Raw genomic sequence first — 13,660 nt, forward strand, 5'->3', positions numbered from 1 at the left:
GTGTTTGTGTATTGTGAGCTTGCACAAGGAAGGAAGGAACACTCCCTAAACTGCTCTAGCAGTTTAGCTCCCTAAACTCTTCTAGCTCCAAGCTGGATGAGTTCTTTGGTCATTTGAATGAAACGGCAGATCAAGGAGAACTGTGTGACTGGTTTGGACCTTGTAAAGGTCTTTGAAATCCTTCCGAAATGGTAATTAGAAACAAGATTGGGAAATGAGATGTGCAAGCTGACCTGCATTTGAATCTGTTCTGCTGTCTGCAGGGACAACTGAGGAATATCTAGCATGGCAGTGCTTACAGTCAGCTGCTGCCTTGGTTTCATTTTGGGGTCATTTATATCACATGTGATTTGGGAGAGGGTCTGAAGAGTGGAGACGTGACAAAGAATGGGGGGACAGAGTTATTTGGTGAAGCAAATGGTAGGAGAGACTGGGAAGAGTAAAAAACCTGCAAGAGAGAGCCAAGCAACAAGGTGTGGTGTACAAATCATAACTGACAGTGTCGTGGACAGTAAGAACAGTCATTTGGCTTATTATTCCTTGCAGATTGTTGGGCTACAGCTCAGCTTTATGGAAGTGGGTCAGGAGGAACTGGGAGTGAAACTTGGAGGTGGTAGAACTGGGTGTTGTTTTGCCAAGACACAATATTGAAGGATGTGTTGTTTGTTTTGTTTTTGACAGATCTATGTTGATGAAGCCAAAAAACTGGTGTACTTTCAAGGCACAAAGGACTCACCTTTAGAGCATCACTTGTACGTCGTTAGCTACCAGAACCCTGGGGAGGTGAAGCGACTGACGGAACGGGGCTACTCTCACGCCTGCTGTGTCAGCCAGGTACCTGCCTGCTTGTGAGGCCCTCTCTAGGCTGGGTGTGCTGGGGCTTATCATCAGTCCTGTCCTTCAGCAATCAGCAGACAAGGCTGGGTAGGCAAGGGCTGGCTGGGTGTGCTGGGGCTTTTCATCAATCCTGTCCTTCAGCAATCAGCAGACAAGGCTGTATTTGAGTATAACAAAAGTAGATTTTACATGGTGTTGTGTGCTCCTGTATGTTGTACAGTTGAGTGCGTAAACCCACCCTGGAAACCGGATTTGATCTCCCAGTTCATTGATCTTCAGCTCGCTTCAGGCAAAAGGATATGAACTCTTTGAAACTCAGCCTGGCTCTTTTGCCCTGAAGTGGGCCATGGAGCAATCACCAGAGGAGATGAGCCCACGGCAGCATTGGGTGGGGTTCCAGACATCTGGAGCAGTAGCCTGTTCAGCTGGGAATGCTTTACCCAGAAGAGGATGTGTGACAAGGTCCTCATGCCACTATTGGTTTTGCAGGTGTATTATTTGGTTTTGGAGTGTTAATATCTGAGTCTTGCTGAGGACTGTAGCTTGTTAGAGTCTATCTCCTGTTATCAGAGGAGCTCAGACTTCCTGGGTTAATTTGGTCCGTAAGCGTCATCTGAAAGATCTAAATGCAGAAAGAGATGGTCAGTTTTGCTTGTGCCTCTGCACTGAGGAGTTCAAGATAACATTCTTTTTTTTCCCTAGGACTGTGACATGTTCATCAGCAAGTACAGCAATCAGAAGAACCCGCACTGTGTGTCACTCTACCGGCTGACGGGACCTGAAGATGATGCAGCTCACAGGACAAAGGAGTTCTGGGCTACCATTTTAGATTCAGCAGGTAATGACAGGGATGAAGAACTGGAAAAGGACAACCAGGATCACAGAATGAAAGATATCCCAGAATGTGCTTGCTTGAGATTTGCTGTTGTGGGTGACTAGATTTGTCTCTGAACCCCATGCAGTGTGAGGTTTTTTTGAGTAACCTCGTGTGAGGAGTTCTTGGAAGTATAGGAGTGACATTTTCAGCTCAGAACAAATGTGTATAAACTGGCCATGAAGGAATTTAGAGTGGAAATTGCAGAGCTGCATCATTTATCCATTCCTTGTTCAACCAGTCTCTCTGTTCCCTCCCGTGACAGGCCCTCTTCCTGATTACATTCCCCCAGAAGTCTTCTCCTTCGAGAGCTCCACAGGGTTTACGCTCTATGGGATGATGTACAAACCTCACAATCTGCAGCCTGGAAAGAAGTACCCCACGGTGCTCTTCATCTATGGAGGGCCTCAGGTGAGCACAGCACATTGGTGAGCAGTGGGGCGGGCTGGCTTGGGTCACTCCACGTAAATCATACGTCCTGTATGAACAGTTCCTGCTCTGTGCTGAGGTGAGTAGCTGCTTGGCCAAAGGTGCTGTAAGCAATCGTGGTTTCCAGGGCATAGATGGAGGCACTCCCTCTTGTCTGAGAGCAGGTATGGAGCAGCAGAGCTGGAACAGGGAGTTCAGATAGTCCCCATGCCCTCTTCTATCTCCTCCACCTCCTTGGGAAGAGCAGAGCTGCAGGCTTGTGGCTGGGTTGTGCCATCAGCAGCTGCCCCTGTTGCTCTGTGCCTGTCGGTGCTGCACTGGAGCTCAGTTCAGCTCTTCATAGCTGTGACACAGAATGGCTTTTGCTGGGGGAAGAGACCACAAGCAGGGAGAGGGAGTCCTGCAGCAAGGAGTAGGGATCTTGAAAACTTAACGTTAAATATGTGTAAAGCATTTAAAGGAAGGTAAAGATAAATAAAATGTGAAATTGGATCAAAAGGTGACCTCTGGATTCCGTTACATACATGGTTGTGTCATTGCTCCTCTTCTATTCCAGGTGCAGCTGGTGAACAATCGGTTTAAAGGCATCAAGTATTTCCGTTTGAACACTTTGGCCTCTTTAGGTTACTGTGTTGTTGTCATTGACAACAGGGGATCCTGCCACCGAGGGCTGAAGTTTGAAGGAGCCTTTAAATATAAAATGGTAAGTGGAACTATAAGTCTGGTTCTTCATCTTTAGCCCAAGATGGACTTGAGTCCCAGTGTTATTCGAGCTGAAGCACTGATTTGGCACCGATGCCCCTCATTGTCTATGTGACCCTGCCTAGATTTGGGGAGGGGAATTGTGCACAGTTTAGCAGTGTGGATTTGAGGGTGAAAGGACACTCAATGTGGGAAAGATACAATGTCAGGGTTTGAGGTTGTGAACCAACTCCAGCTTGGTGGGTGTAACACGAGGTGGTTCATGAGGAGGTCTCTGACTCCCCCAGATACATGGTTGGGTGCTGTACGAACAGAAGCAGCAAAGGTCTGGAAGTGGTTACCTTTGGAAATCCTGAGAATGTAACTTTTGTCTGGAACTAGCAAAACCTACCTTTTTCTCTCCCTTCCCAGGGACAAATTGAAATCGATGACCAGGTGGAAGGGCTGCAGTATTTAGCGTCGCAGTATGACTTCATCGATCTGGATCGCGTTGGCATTCACGGCTGGTCCTACGGAGGCTACCTCTCTCTTATGGCTTTAATGCAGAGGTCAGATATCTTCAGGGTATGTTCATACATTGAGTACTTATTCTGGTGGTGCAGACAGAATTTTTCCCTTAATCATGTAACTTCCCGTGGGTGTTCACAGCACAAAGACTTTTGAGCTTGCTCTAGACAAGTGAGAACACAACACTCTATTTGGCTTCTATTTGGGTGACTTTGGAGAGAAGTTGCTTTTCTAACAAGCATTATTTCCACAGTATTTCTAATTTGTTATTTTTTTTGATGCTTGGTAGACAACAGATCTGAAATCCTGTTCACTCTTTAGGCCTAATGCCTGCTGACAAGCCCCAGTACCCTTTGAAACCAGCAATCAGTGGGTGTTGCAAGAGCAGTTATAAGTTGTGCGACCTTGGGTTGTCTCCTCAGTTCTGTCCACTTGTGTTTCTGTGTGAAGCATGGGATGACATGCTCTTCCTCTGTAGGCTTCTTGTCACGGTTGGGTTCTGAGAGGTGTCTGGAACCGGTATTCACCTTGAGACTGTACTGGTACAGTTATGGGATTCAGCTTTTCAGAGGCAGTGATACCAGTACAGCCCCAATAATTAATACTAAGAGCAATTCCTCAAATCAGAAAATTGTATTTGTGCTATTAAGTGCTGCACTTTCCTGCCTCTCCACACAATTTGCAGCTTTTCTCCCCAGGAGAGTGTGGTGTTCCTAAATGAGTGTAACCACCCCAAAGAGCACTGTCACTGTGCTTGCTGCCCCCAGCTCCACGTGAGCTCGACATCATCTTGACCTGACGTGAAGGTGTGGTGTTGTCCATGAGGCTTCCTGCATTAAAGTGAGCAGGGTGCTTTTGGGCAGAGCAAGCCTGGTGTGTAAGAGAAGTGGGGGGCTGTCCAGGCAGGCTAGTTTTACTGGAATATCTGAGAGTCTCTTCTTATGAGCTGGAGTGAGGAACAACTAACTGTTCACCAGAAGAGACCTTTAAACTGTTGGACTGTTGAGCTTGCAATAACTCTGCTGGTGTAGCTGTACCCATCTCAGGTCAACTTTGCTTTTATAGTCTCAACCATTCCCTGCTTTGTGTCAGCCGAGCTCTTTGTGCTGTGTTTGCAGCTTTTCTCCCCAGGAGAGTGTGGTGTTCCTAAATGAGTGTAACCACCCCAAAGAGCACTGTCACTGTGCTTGCTGCCCCCAGCTCCACGTGAGCTCGACATCATCTTGACCTGACGTGAAGGTGTGGTGTTGTCCATGAGGCTTCCTGCATTAAAGTGAGCAGGGTGCTTTTGGGCAGAGCAAGCCTGGTGTGTAAGAGAAGTGGGGGGCTGTCCAGGCAGGCTAGTTTTACTGGAATATCTGAGAGTCTCTTCTTATGAGCTGGAGTGAGGAACAACTAACTGTTCACCCCATTCCTCTGACCACAGAAGGATGTTCACTCTCTGGAGCTGCAGAGGAGACCTTCAAACTGTTGGACTGTTGAGCTTGCAATAACTCTGCTGGTATAGCTGTACCCATCTCAGGTCACCTATGCTTTTATAGTCTCAACCGTTCCCCGCTTTGTGTCAGCCGAGCTCTTTGTGCTGTGAACCAACTAGGGGAAATGATCCTGCTGAAAAACGACACCTCCTCCTCTTCCTCCTCCCCTCTTCCCTGCCCTGAGAGAACAATTTCTTTGCAGACTGATCTATTCCCAGATCAAGTTGCCCGTGAGCAGGGTGCTTTTGGGCAGAGCAAGCCTGGTGTGTAAGAGAAGTGGGGGGCTGTCCAGGCAGGCTAGTTTTACTGGAATATCTGAGAGTCTCTTCTTATGAGCTGGAGTGAGGAACAACTAACTGTTCACCCCATTCCTCTGACCACAGAAGGATGTTCACTCTCTGGAGCTGCAGAGGAGACCTTCAAACTGTTGGACTGTTGAGCTTGCAATAACTCTGCTGGTATAGCTGTACCCATCTCAGGTCACCTATGCTTTTATAGTCTCAACCGTTCCCCGCTTTGTGTCAGCCGAGCTCTTTGTGCTGTGAACCAACTAGGGGAAATGATCCTGCTGAAAAACGACACCTCCTCCTCTTCCTCCTCCCCTCTTCCCTGCCCTGAGAGAACAGTTTCTTTGCAGACTGATCCATTCCCAGATCAAGTTGCCCATTCTGCAGTGTGTTCTCAAGCAGCCAGGAGGGCAACCTGGGGATGGGGAGAGGTACTGAAGAGAGGTTCTTGTGATTTTGTGACTTCAGACCACTGTGATAAATGGGCAGAGTGCTGTTGGGCAAAGCTCAGAGGTAGAGATGTGGCAAGAGCTGGATATTGCTCTTGGGATATATTTTGTTCTTTGTGGCTTTGTCTAAATCCAACCTGAATATTCCTGGGAGGTTTAATAATGACTTGTCTCAAGTCCTTAAGGATTGGTATGTTTTTACTTTTAAAAATACCTGCCTTGCAAAGGGGTTTTGGTGGTTCTTTTTTTTTTCTTACTGTTTTTTTCCACAAGCCTCTCTGCAGGCTGGGTGGTAGTGACACAAGGTAGTTTGCTGAGTCCTGGGAAGCTATCAATCCCAGTTTCTGTTAGACATTCAAATGAACAAAGGTTTTACAACCTGAGAGCAGAGGAGACTGCGTTTTGGACAAAATCCACCTCCCTCAGTAGGTGATGTGTTTTGCTTCTGATTTGTCTGTAGGATTTTCCTTGTTTTCAGCAAAGTAGGGCATAGCTGAACTTCCCTGATACATATGAACTACGGGAGGGAGAGCGAGATCTGCTTTTCTTTTGTGGATTGTAAACTTATCGGTGTGTTTTGGGCAGTTATAGTTGCCCTGGGATAGAGCTGTGGGAGGGAGGAAAGGAGGGACATCCCCAAAATCAGGGGGTCAGGTCTTGTCACTCCCCTGCCCGTGGTGACAGCCCTGTTGAACTTGCAGGTTGCCATTGCCGGGGCGCCCGTCACGCTGTGGATCTTCTATGACACTGGTTACACCGAGCGCTACATGGGCCACCCGGATCACAACGAGCAGGGCTATTACCTAGGCTCGGTGGCCATGCAAGCTGAGAAGTTTCCTTCCGAGTAAGTTTGGTTCTGGCTCTTGCCTTTCTGCTTTTCCTACCAGGAAAGTTCAATCCCCACGGACACGTTTTTTATTTCCTTGTTCTTGGCAGCTGAATCGTGGAATCACAAATGCTAGTATTAAATAATAATTTTTTTAAAAGACCAAAACCCAACACTAATAAATTTAATACTAGAATGAACATTTGCATAATTACAGGCCATTCCATGTAATCCCTCTTACACCAGCTGTAGTTAAAGACTATCTTTTATGTCTAAAGAAGTGACAGACATATCTTCAATTATGATTAGTGCTTCAGAGCCACATTAAGCTAGACAAAAATGAGTTGATCAGGATGCTTTCTGCACATTCCAAGGCTGGATCAGCACTGGGTTGTCTGCAGAGCAGGCTGAGGCCATGGCTGCTTTGCCAAAAAGCTGAAAATCAGCAGTGGTTCCGAGCAAGTGCGAAGCTGTTGTATTGTCCAAGCTAGGAAATACTTCTGAGAATAGAGAAGATACACAGATGAAGAACTTCTAGGGGAGGAAAGAATAGATTTGGGAGCCGTGTCCATCCAGAGCAATTTACAACAGTGAAATCATGTTCTTCACTGCAAATATTTTTTTGTGTGGAGTGATTTTGAAGGGGTGTGTGTGTGGGCTGTGAAATGACTGGCAGGTTCTGGGGTGCTGTCTAGAAATGTTTGTCTCTTGCTTTTCTCAGACCAAACCGTTTGCTGCTGCTACACGGATTCTTGGATGAGAATGTTCACTTTGCACACACTAGTATTTTGCTCAGCTTTTTAGTGAGAGCTGGGAAACCATATGACTTACAGGTAAGGCCAGAACCGAGGTGTAAAGGTGATGGGTCTGTCTTGGGCTGAGGAGTCCAAAATTGGAACTTGGGTGTGCTGGGCAGGTTGGGATTCTAGGATCAAACTAGTATTTGAGCCTAACATCTTTTCAAAGGAAGATGTTATGAGCAAACAAAAACAAATATTAGGCAAATGAGCAGTTAGAGCAGTTATGGCTGCTCTGTGTAAGAGAAGTGGGGGGCTGTCCAGGCAGGCTAGTTTTACTGGAATATCTGAGAGTCTCTTCTTATGAGCTGGAGTGAGGAACAACTAACTGTTCACCCCATTCCTCTGACCACAGAAGGATGTTCACTCTCTGGAGCTGCAGAGGAGACCTTCAAACTGTTGGACTGTTGAGCTTGCAATAACTCTGCTGGTATAGCTGTACCCATCTCAGGTCACCTATGCTTTTATAGTCTCAACCGTTCCCCGCTTTGTGTCAGCCGAGCTCTTTGTGCTGTGAACCAACTAGGGGAAATGATCCTGCTGAAAAACGACACCTCCTCCTCTTCCTCCTCCCCTCTTCCCTGCCCTGAGAGAACAATTTCTTTGCAGACTGATCTATTCCCAGATCAAGTTGCCCGTGCTGCAGCGTGTTCTGAAGCAGCCAGGAGGGCAACCTGGGGATGGGGAGAGGTACTGAAGAGAGGTTCTTGTGATTTTGTGACTTCAGACCACTGTGATAAAATGGGCAGAGTGCTGTTGGGCAAAGCTCAGAGGTAGAGATGTGGCAAGAGCTGGATATTGCTCTTGGGATGTATTTTGTTCTTTGTGGCTCTTCTTGCTTTGTCTAAATCCAACCTGAATATTCCTGGGAGGTTTAATAATGACTTGTCTCAAGTCCTTAAGGATTGGTATGTTTTTACTTTTAAAAATACCTGCCTTGCAAAGGGGTTTTGGTGGTTCTTTTTTTTTTCTTACTGTTTTTTTCCACAAGCCTCTCTGCAGGCTGGGTGGTAGTGACACAAGGTAGTTTGCTGAGTCCTGGGAAGCTATCAATCCCAGTTTCTGTTAGACATTCAAATGAACAAAGGTTTTACAACCTGAGAGCAGAGGAGACTGCGTTTTGGACAAAATCCACCTCCCTCAGTAGGTGATGTGTTTTGCTTCTGATTTGTCTGTAGGATTTTCCTTGTTTTCAGCAAAGTAGGGCATAGCTGAACTTCCCTGATACATATGAACTACGGGAGGGAGAGCGAGATCTGCTTTTCTTTTGTGGATTGTAAACTTATCGGTGTGTTTTGGGCAGTTATAGTTGCCCTGGGATAGAGCTGTGGGAGGGAGGAAAGGAGGGACATCCCCAAAATCAGGGGGTCAGGTCTTGTCACTCCCCTGCCCGTGGTGACAGCCCTGTTGAACTTGCAGGTTGCCATTGCCGGGGCGCCCGTCACGCTGTGGATCTTCTATGACACTGGTTACACCGAGCGCTACATGGGCCACCCGGATCACAACGAGCAGGGCTATTACCTAGGCTCGGTGGCCATGCAAGCTGAGAAGTTTCCTTCCGAGTAAGTTTGGTTCTGGCTCTTGCCTTTCTGCTTTTCCTACCAGGAAAGTTCAATCCCCACGGACACGTTTTTTATTTCCTTGTTCTTGGCAGCTGAATCGTGGAATCTGAGTAAGTTTGGTTCTGGCTCTTGCCTTCTGCTTTTCCTACCAGGAAAGTTTAATCCCCACGGACACATTTTTTATCTCCTTGTTCTTGGCAGCTGAATCGTGGAATCACAAATGCTAGTATTAAATAATAATTTTTTTAAAAGACCAAAACCCAACACTAATAAATTTAATACTAGAATGAACATTTGCATAATTACAGGCCATTCCATGTAATCCCTCTTACACCAGCTGTAGTTAAAGACTATCTTTTATGTCTAAAGAAGTGACAGACATATCTTCAATTATGATTAGTGCTTCAGAGCCACATTAAGCTAGACAAAAATGAGTTGATCAGGATGCTTTCTGCACATTCCAAGGCTGGATCAGCACTGGGTTGTCTGCAGAGCAGGCTGAGGCCATGGCTGCTTTGCCAAAAAGCTGAAAATCAGCAGTGGTTCCGAGCAAGTGCGAAGCTGTTGTATTGTCCAAGCTAGGAAATACTTCTGAGAATAGAGAAGATACACAGATGAAGAACTTCTAGGGGAGGAAAGAATAGATTTGGGAGCCGTGTCCATCCAGAGCAATTTACAACAGTGAAATCATGTTCTTCACTGCAAATATTTTTTTGTGTGGAGTGATTTTGAAGGGGTGTGTGTGTGGGCTGTGAAATGACTGGCAGGTTCTGGGGTGCTGTCTAGAAATGTTTGTCTCTTGCTTTTCTCAGACCAAACCGTTTGCTGCTGCTACACGGATTCTTGGATGAGAATGTTCACTTTGCACACACTAGTATTTTGCTCAGCTTTTTAGTGAGAGCTGGGAAACCATATGACTTACAGGTAAGGCCAGAACCGAGGTGTAAAGGTGATGGGTCTGTCTTGGGCTGAGGAGTCCAAAATTGGAACTTGGGTGTGCTGGGCAGGTTGGGATTCTAGGATCAAACTAGTATTTGAGCCTAACATCTTTTCAAAGGAAGATGTTATGAGCAAACAAAAACAAATATTAGGCAAATGAGCAGTTAGAGCAGTTATGGCTGCTCCCGAGATCTGCCATTTGGAGATGGTACCAGCAGTGTTGGTGTATTGTGGAACAGGGTTATCCATTTAATTAAACCCTGCTGGTTCTGTGCAGGTGCAGCCCAGGTATCCCACACCACACTGCAGAACTGGGAGCTCTGGGCAGGATCTGCCTCTGTGGAGCCAGGCTGGTTGCCCCCAGCATAGCACTGGCTGGGTTTAGTGGGTGCAGTGGGTTCTCTCTGGGTTCAGGTGATGGAGGATGGGGTGTTTTAGCTCCAGGGCAGGGTTAATGCAGGGAGATGACATTAATATTTCAAATATGGCTCTGGGCACCAGTTTAAATGTTGGTGCCTACAACTCTTGTGGATACTTATGATTTTATTTTTTTTTTTAATATTTTAGATCTACCCTCAGGAGAGACACAGCATAAGGGTACCCGAGTCAGGAGAGCACTATGAACTCCACCTACTGTATTACCTGCAGGAGAACCTGGGCTCTCGGATTGCAGCCCTGAAGGCAATGTAACTGACCTCTGCAGAGCTCTGCTCCACTGGCTGCTTTTCCCAACGAGGAGATATAGGAAACTAGAGGAAATAGCACGGGACATTGCATTCTGGTGCCTGCCACATGTACACACACGTACACACACACGGAGACACTTTTTTTAAAAGTAAAATTGGTGCCATACAGGAAATTAAAAGTACGGAGACCTAATAACTTTAAAGCTTAAGATGTAAATAAAATCAAATGTCTGTGGCATAATGCAGTACCATGGGTGTTCTCTTGGGGGAGGAGCTGAAACGGAAAGTAACGTACTTCTACAGCACCAGGTCTTCACTTTTTAAAAGCATTATGGCATAATTGATGTATTTTTACAGTGTGTTCCTTGGTATCTTGTTACATAATACTGGATGATTTACTCACTACACAGCAAGGGTTTACCTGAATGGTTACAACTTGTATTACATTTTAAATGCTATCATATAGCTTTTATGCTTCATGAAAGAGATATGTCTCACTCCTTAGAAGCTGGACACAAGTTAGACACATCATCTATCTAGTTGTTAATTGTTTTTTAAGAAGAAAGACTTTTAAGCTGCCTCCTAAAGAATTTAAATTTTGGATTCAGTCCACTTGATGCCGGTTTCTTTTCAATGATTTCTTCTCTCCCCAGGATAAATCATACTCATTGTTTGTTTCAGCAGCTTGAAATCCTATCCTGATTGTACTTGATTTCTGTGGGGAAGAGAAATGATATTTTACTGTGATATGGGCATAAGAATCTTTTATTCTGAGATGCAAGCTAACTGAAGTCAAAGAGCTGAAACTGTAAATTTTAAAACAAGCTTAAAAGTGCAGCCCGTTTCTCACTGACGTTTTTCCCTGGTGTTCATTCTGGAGCTGGTTTTGCAATGCTGTTTTCTCACTGTCACATCAGCATGATATAGGTATGTGCATCCTGTTACAGTTTTAAAATTCAATACTCTGTTTCAAAGGTCTGCAGAGGGTTTAGTGAGGAGAGACCTTACCAACGCTACCCGTGAGGCAATATGAATTGTTTCATTGAATTTTCTGCTTTATTTGAGGGACTGTTTCCCAGGCTCCTACGCTGTTCAGTCCTCCCTTCCTGGATCCTTTCTAGCACTGCTGTGGAGCATGATTATGATGCTGCATTTGAGAAACCCCCTTCTGTATAGCTTAAAGTAACCCCGCTAAGCCTAAAGGACATGCAGTCCCAGTTGTGTTTTTGCTAGTGAGGTTTTAACTAAGCAGCAGGCTTGGCTAAAAAGCATCATAAGTGTGTGAAGTCACTCTTAACTTGCAACAGGTCGTTTAAAATAGAAATCCATAGCGAAATGATTCTCTTTAATCCAGGAAATTCTCCCCTTGGGGCTTGCTTCTGAGACTCCTCTAAGTTTTAATGGTTTTCTTAGAAACCTAAGAACTTCCTTCTCTTTCTGTTTTGGTGCTAGAGAGAAGCAGAGCATGATTTTCTTTTCATCTTCTGGAAATCTGGAATCACTCTGGGTGTTTTCGCTCTTAGTACTCCACATGTTGTAACCTTGTATTTTTTCCTCGCTTTTGTCACTCTGGGATTTACCACAATCTGGCTGTTTTGTATCAAACCGCTGCTGGGCGAACGCGCCAGAGCTCTCGGAGCCGGTGCAGTTACACGGTTGTAAAATCCCTGTTGGCAAATGGGATCTGGTTTTTTTGGGGTTACACAAAAAATGGCCCGAGCAAACGAGTGTGCAGTAAATGCAAATTTCCTCCGAGGGGTTTGGGCTTGTTTTCTGGTATTTCAGATCCCGGCGTGAATATAAATAGGTCAGTTAAAATACCATTAGCAGGTCAATAACAGGTTTTAGGGGTTGATTTGAGGAGGGAATGTCAGGGAAATGAGCCCAGCTCCTGGAATGTCTTCTCTTAGCAGTTAATTGTGCCTGGGGTGAACAGCATCCCTCCGGAGGGATATGGTCAGTATTGAGAGACGGGGAAGGGAGCTGATGCATTTGAGCTACAACAACACTGCAGGGAGTAGAGAGAAGTATAAGCTATAACTATGGGATTCCGTTGTGTTCCTTACATGTTTATGCTGTATTATATATACATATATCTATATCTGTTCATATATACATATATGTATAAAATTACACATGGATAGTATCACCTTTTTCCAAGGTTGTTTATATTTTGTTCAATATTAAATTAACTTGCTTTTTGGGCCGGTTTTGTTCTTTTTCTAGAGGTGATTACCCGTGAATGTAAATGTGTATGATTTTTAAGATGAAATTGATCCTTTTGTTTAAAAAAAAAACAGAAGAAAAATGGCCTTCATCAAACAGTGCTTTTTTGGGAACCGAAGAACTAACTGTTATGCAAGTGAACCAGGCTGGCTTTGATTTAGCACAGAATGTGATTGTAAGTGCTGACATCAAACTTTTTAATAGTGCATCCTTCCCTTGTTTTGAATATATATATTGAAAAGCTATTAAAGTACAACGTACTGTAAGTATTCTATTTTGCAACATAAATTATGTATCATTTCTTTCCTACGACATTTTTTTTTCCTTTTTTTTACAGTAGTTAAGCACTTTAAGACCCCATGCTCTGTTACCTGTGGAAATGCTGGAAGGATTTCTCATCAGAGTTTTGTAGCTGTCGCGAAAGATGCCTGCTTGTAGGTGAAGGTGGGAGAGATGCCTTACACGAGGTCTGATCCAGCCCCACGCGGTCGAGGACTAAATTACTGGTGACAAGAGAAAAAAGGCAAAGCCCATGAAGAAAGGCAAAGCCCGTTGCAGTTGAGAATGCAGAGGTAGGAAGGTGTTAGTGCCCAGGACCCGTTGAGTTGGTATTTTTGGGGGGAGCAGTATCCTGCACCTCGTGTGGGGCCGTGTTGGTCTGGTGCTGGAGGGGAGGTGGTGAGGGGAGTGGTGGCTTTGTCCTGCTCCGCACCGTTGGAGTTGCCTTGCTTCAGGATCAGGTTGTAGTTTGCGGGCCAGGAGATGGCATTGTTACTCAAGAAGAGGTTTCCAGCCTGTTTGAAAGTTGGGATTATACTTTGTCCCTTCCTGCATGTTAAAAAGCCCCCCCAAAAAAAAAAGTCTTGGTTAATATGAGTTTGAAGCAGAACTAGTGAGATGTGGGGGGAGCACGTGCAAGGGAGGTTGTCTGTGGAGCAAAAACACGTGAGGAGGAACCATTCATCCCTGTGGCTCCCAAACCAGCTGGTATGTCCCCTGGGGGGATCTGCCTGCAGCTCTGTGCCCAGCAGGACTCCTGCTCTGAGCAGGATGGAGCCTTT

At 45.4% G+C, this 13,660-nt stretch overlaps 1 protein-coding gene across 4 annotated transcripts in view; it reads left to right on the plus strand.

Moving 5' to 3' along the window:
- The window catches only part of DPP8 (dipeptidyl-peptidase 8), a 30,981-nt gene extending 17,537 nt beyond the window's left edge, over positions 1-13,444 (plus strand). For 3 of the 4 annotated variants that reach the window (XM_014946130.1, XM_014946129.1, XM_014946128.1), the window contains exons 14-21: positions 682-834; positions 1,540-1,675; positions 1,977-2,122; positions 2,697-2,843; positions 3,254-3,406; positions 6,265-6,407; positions 7,111-7,222; positions 10,255-13,444. In XM_014946130.1, the coding sequence (XP_014801616.1) occupies positions 682-834; positions 1,540-1,675; positions 1,977-2,122; positions 2,697-2,843; positions 3,254-3,406; positions 6,265-6,407; positions 7,111-7,222; positions 10,255-10,377 (1,113 nt within the window). In that variant the 3' untranslated portion in view covers positions 10,378-13,444. The remainder of the gene's footprint in view (positions 1-681; positions 835-1,539; positions 1,676-1,976; positions 2,123-2,696; positions 2,844-3,253; positions 3,407-6,264; positions 6,408-7,110; positions 7,223-10,254) is intronic. The other variant, XR_001412503.1, reaches the window with a different exon arrangement.
- The last annotated feature ends 216 nt before the right edge of the window (positions 13,445-13,660 follow it).

The sequence above is a fragment of the Calidris pugnax genome, unplaced genomic scaffold (genome assembly GCF_001431845.1).
Source record: "Calidris pugnax isolate Ruff unplaced genomic scaffold, ASM143184v1 scaffold134, whole genome shotgun sequence".
Classification (NCBI taxonomy): domain Eukaryota; kingdom Metazoa; phylum Chordata; class Aves; order Charadriiformes; family Scolopacidae; genus Calidris; species Calidris pugnax.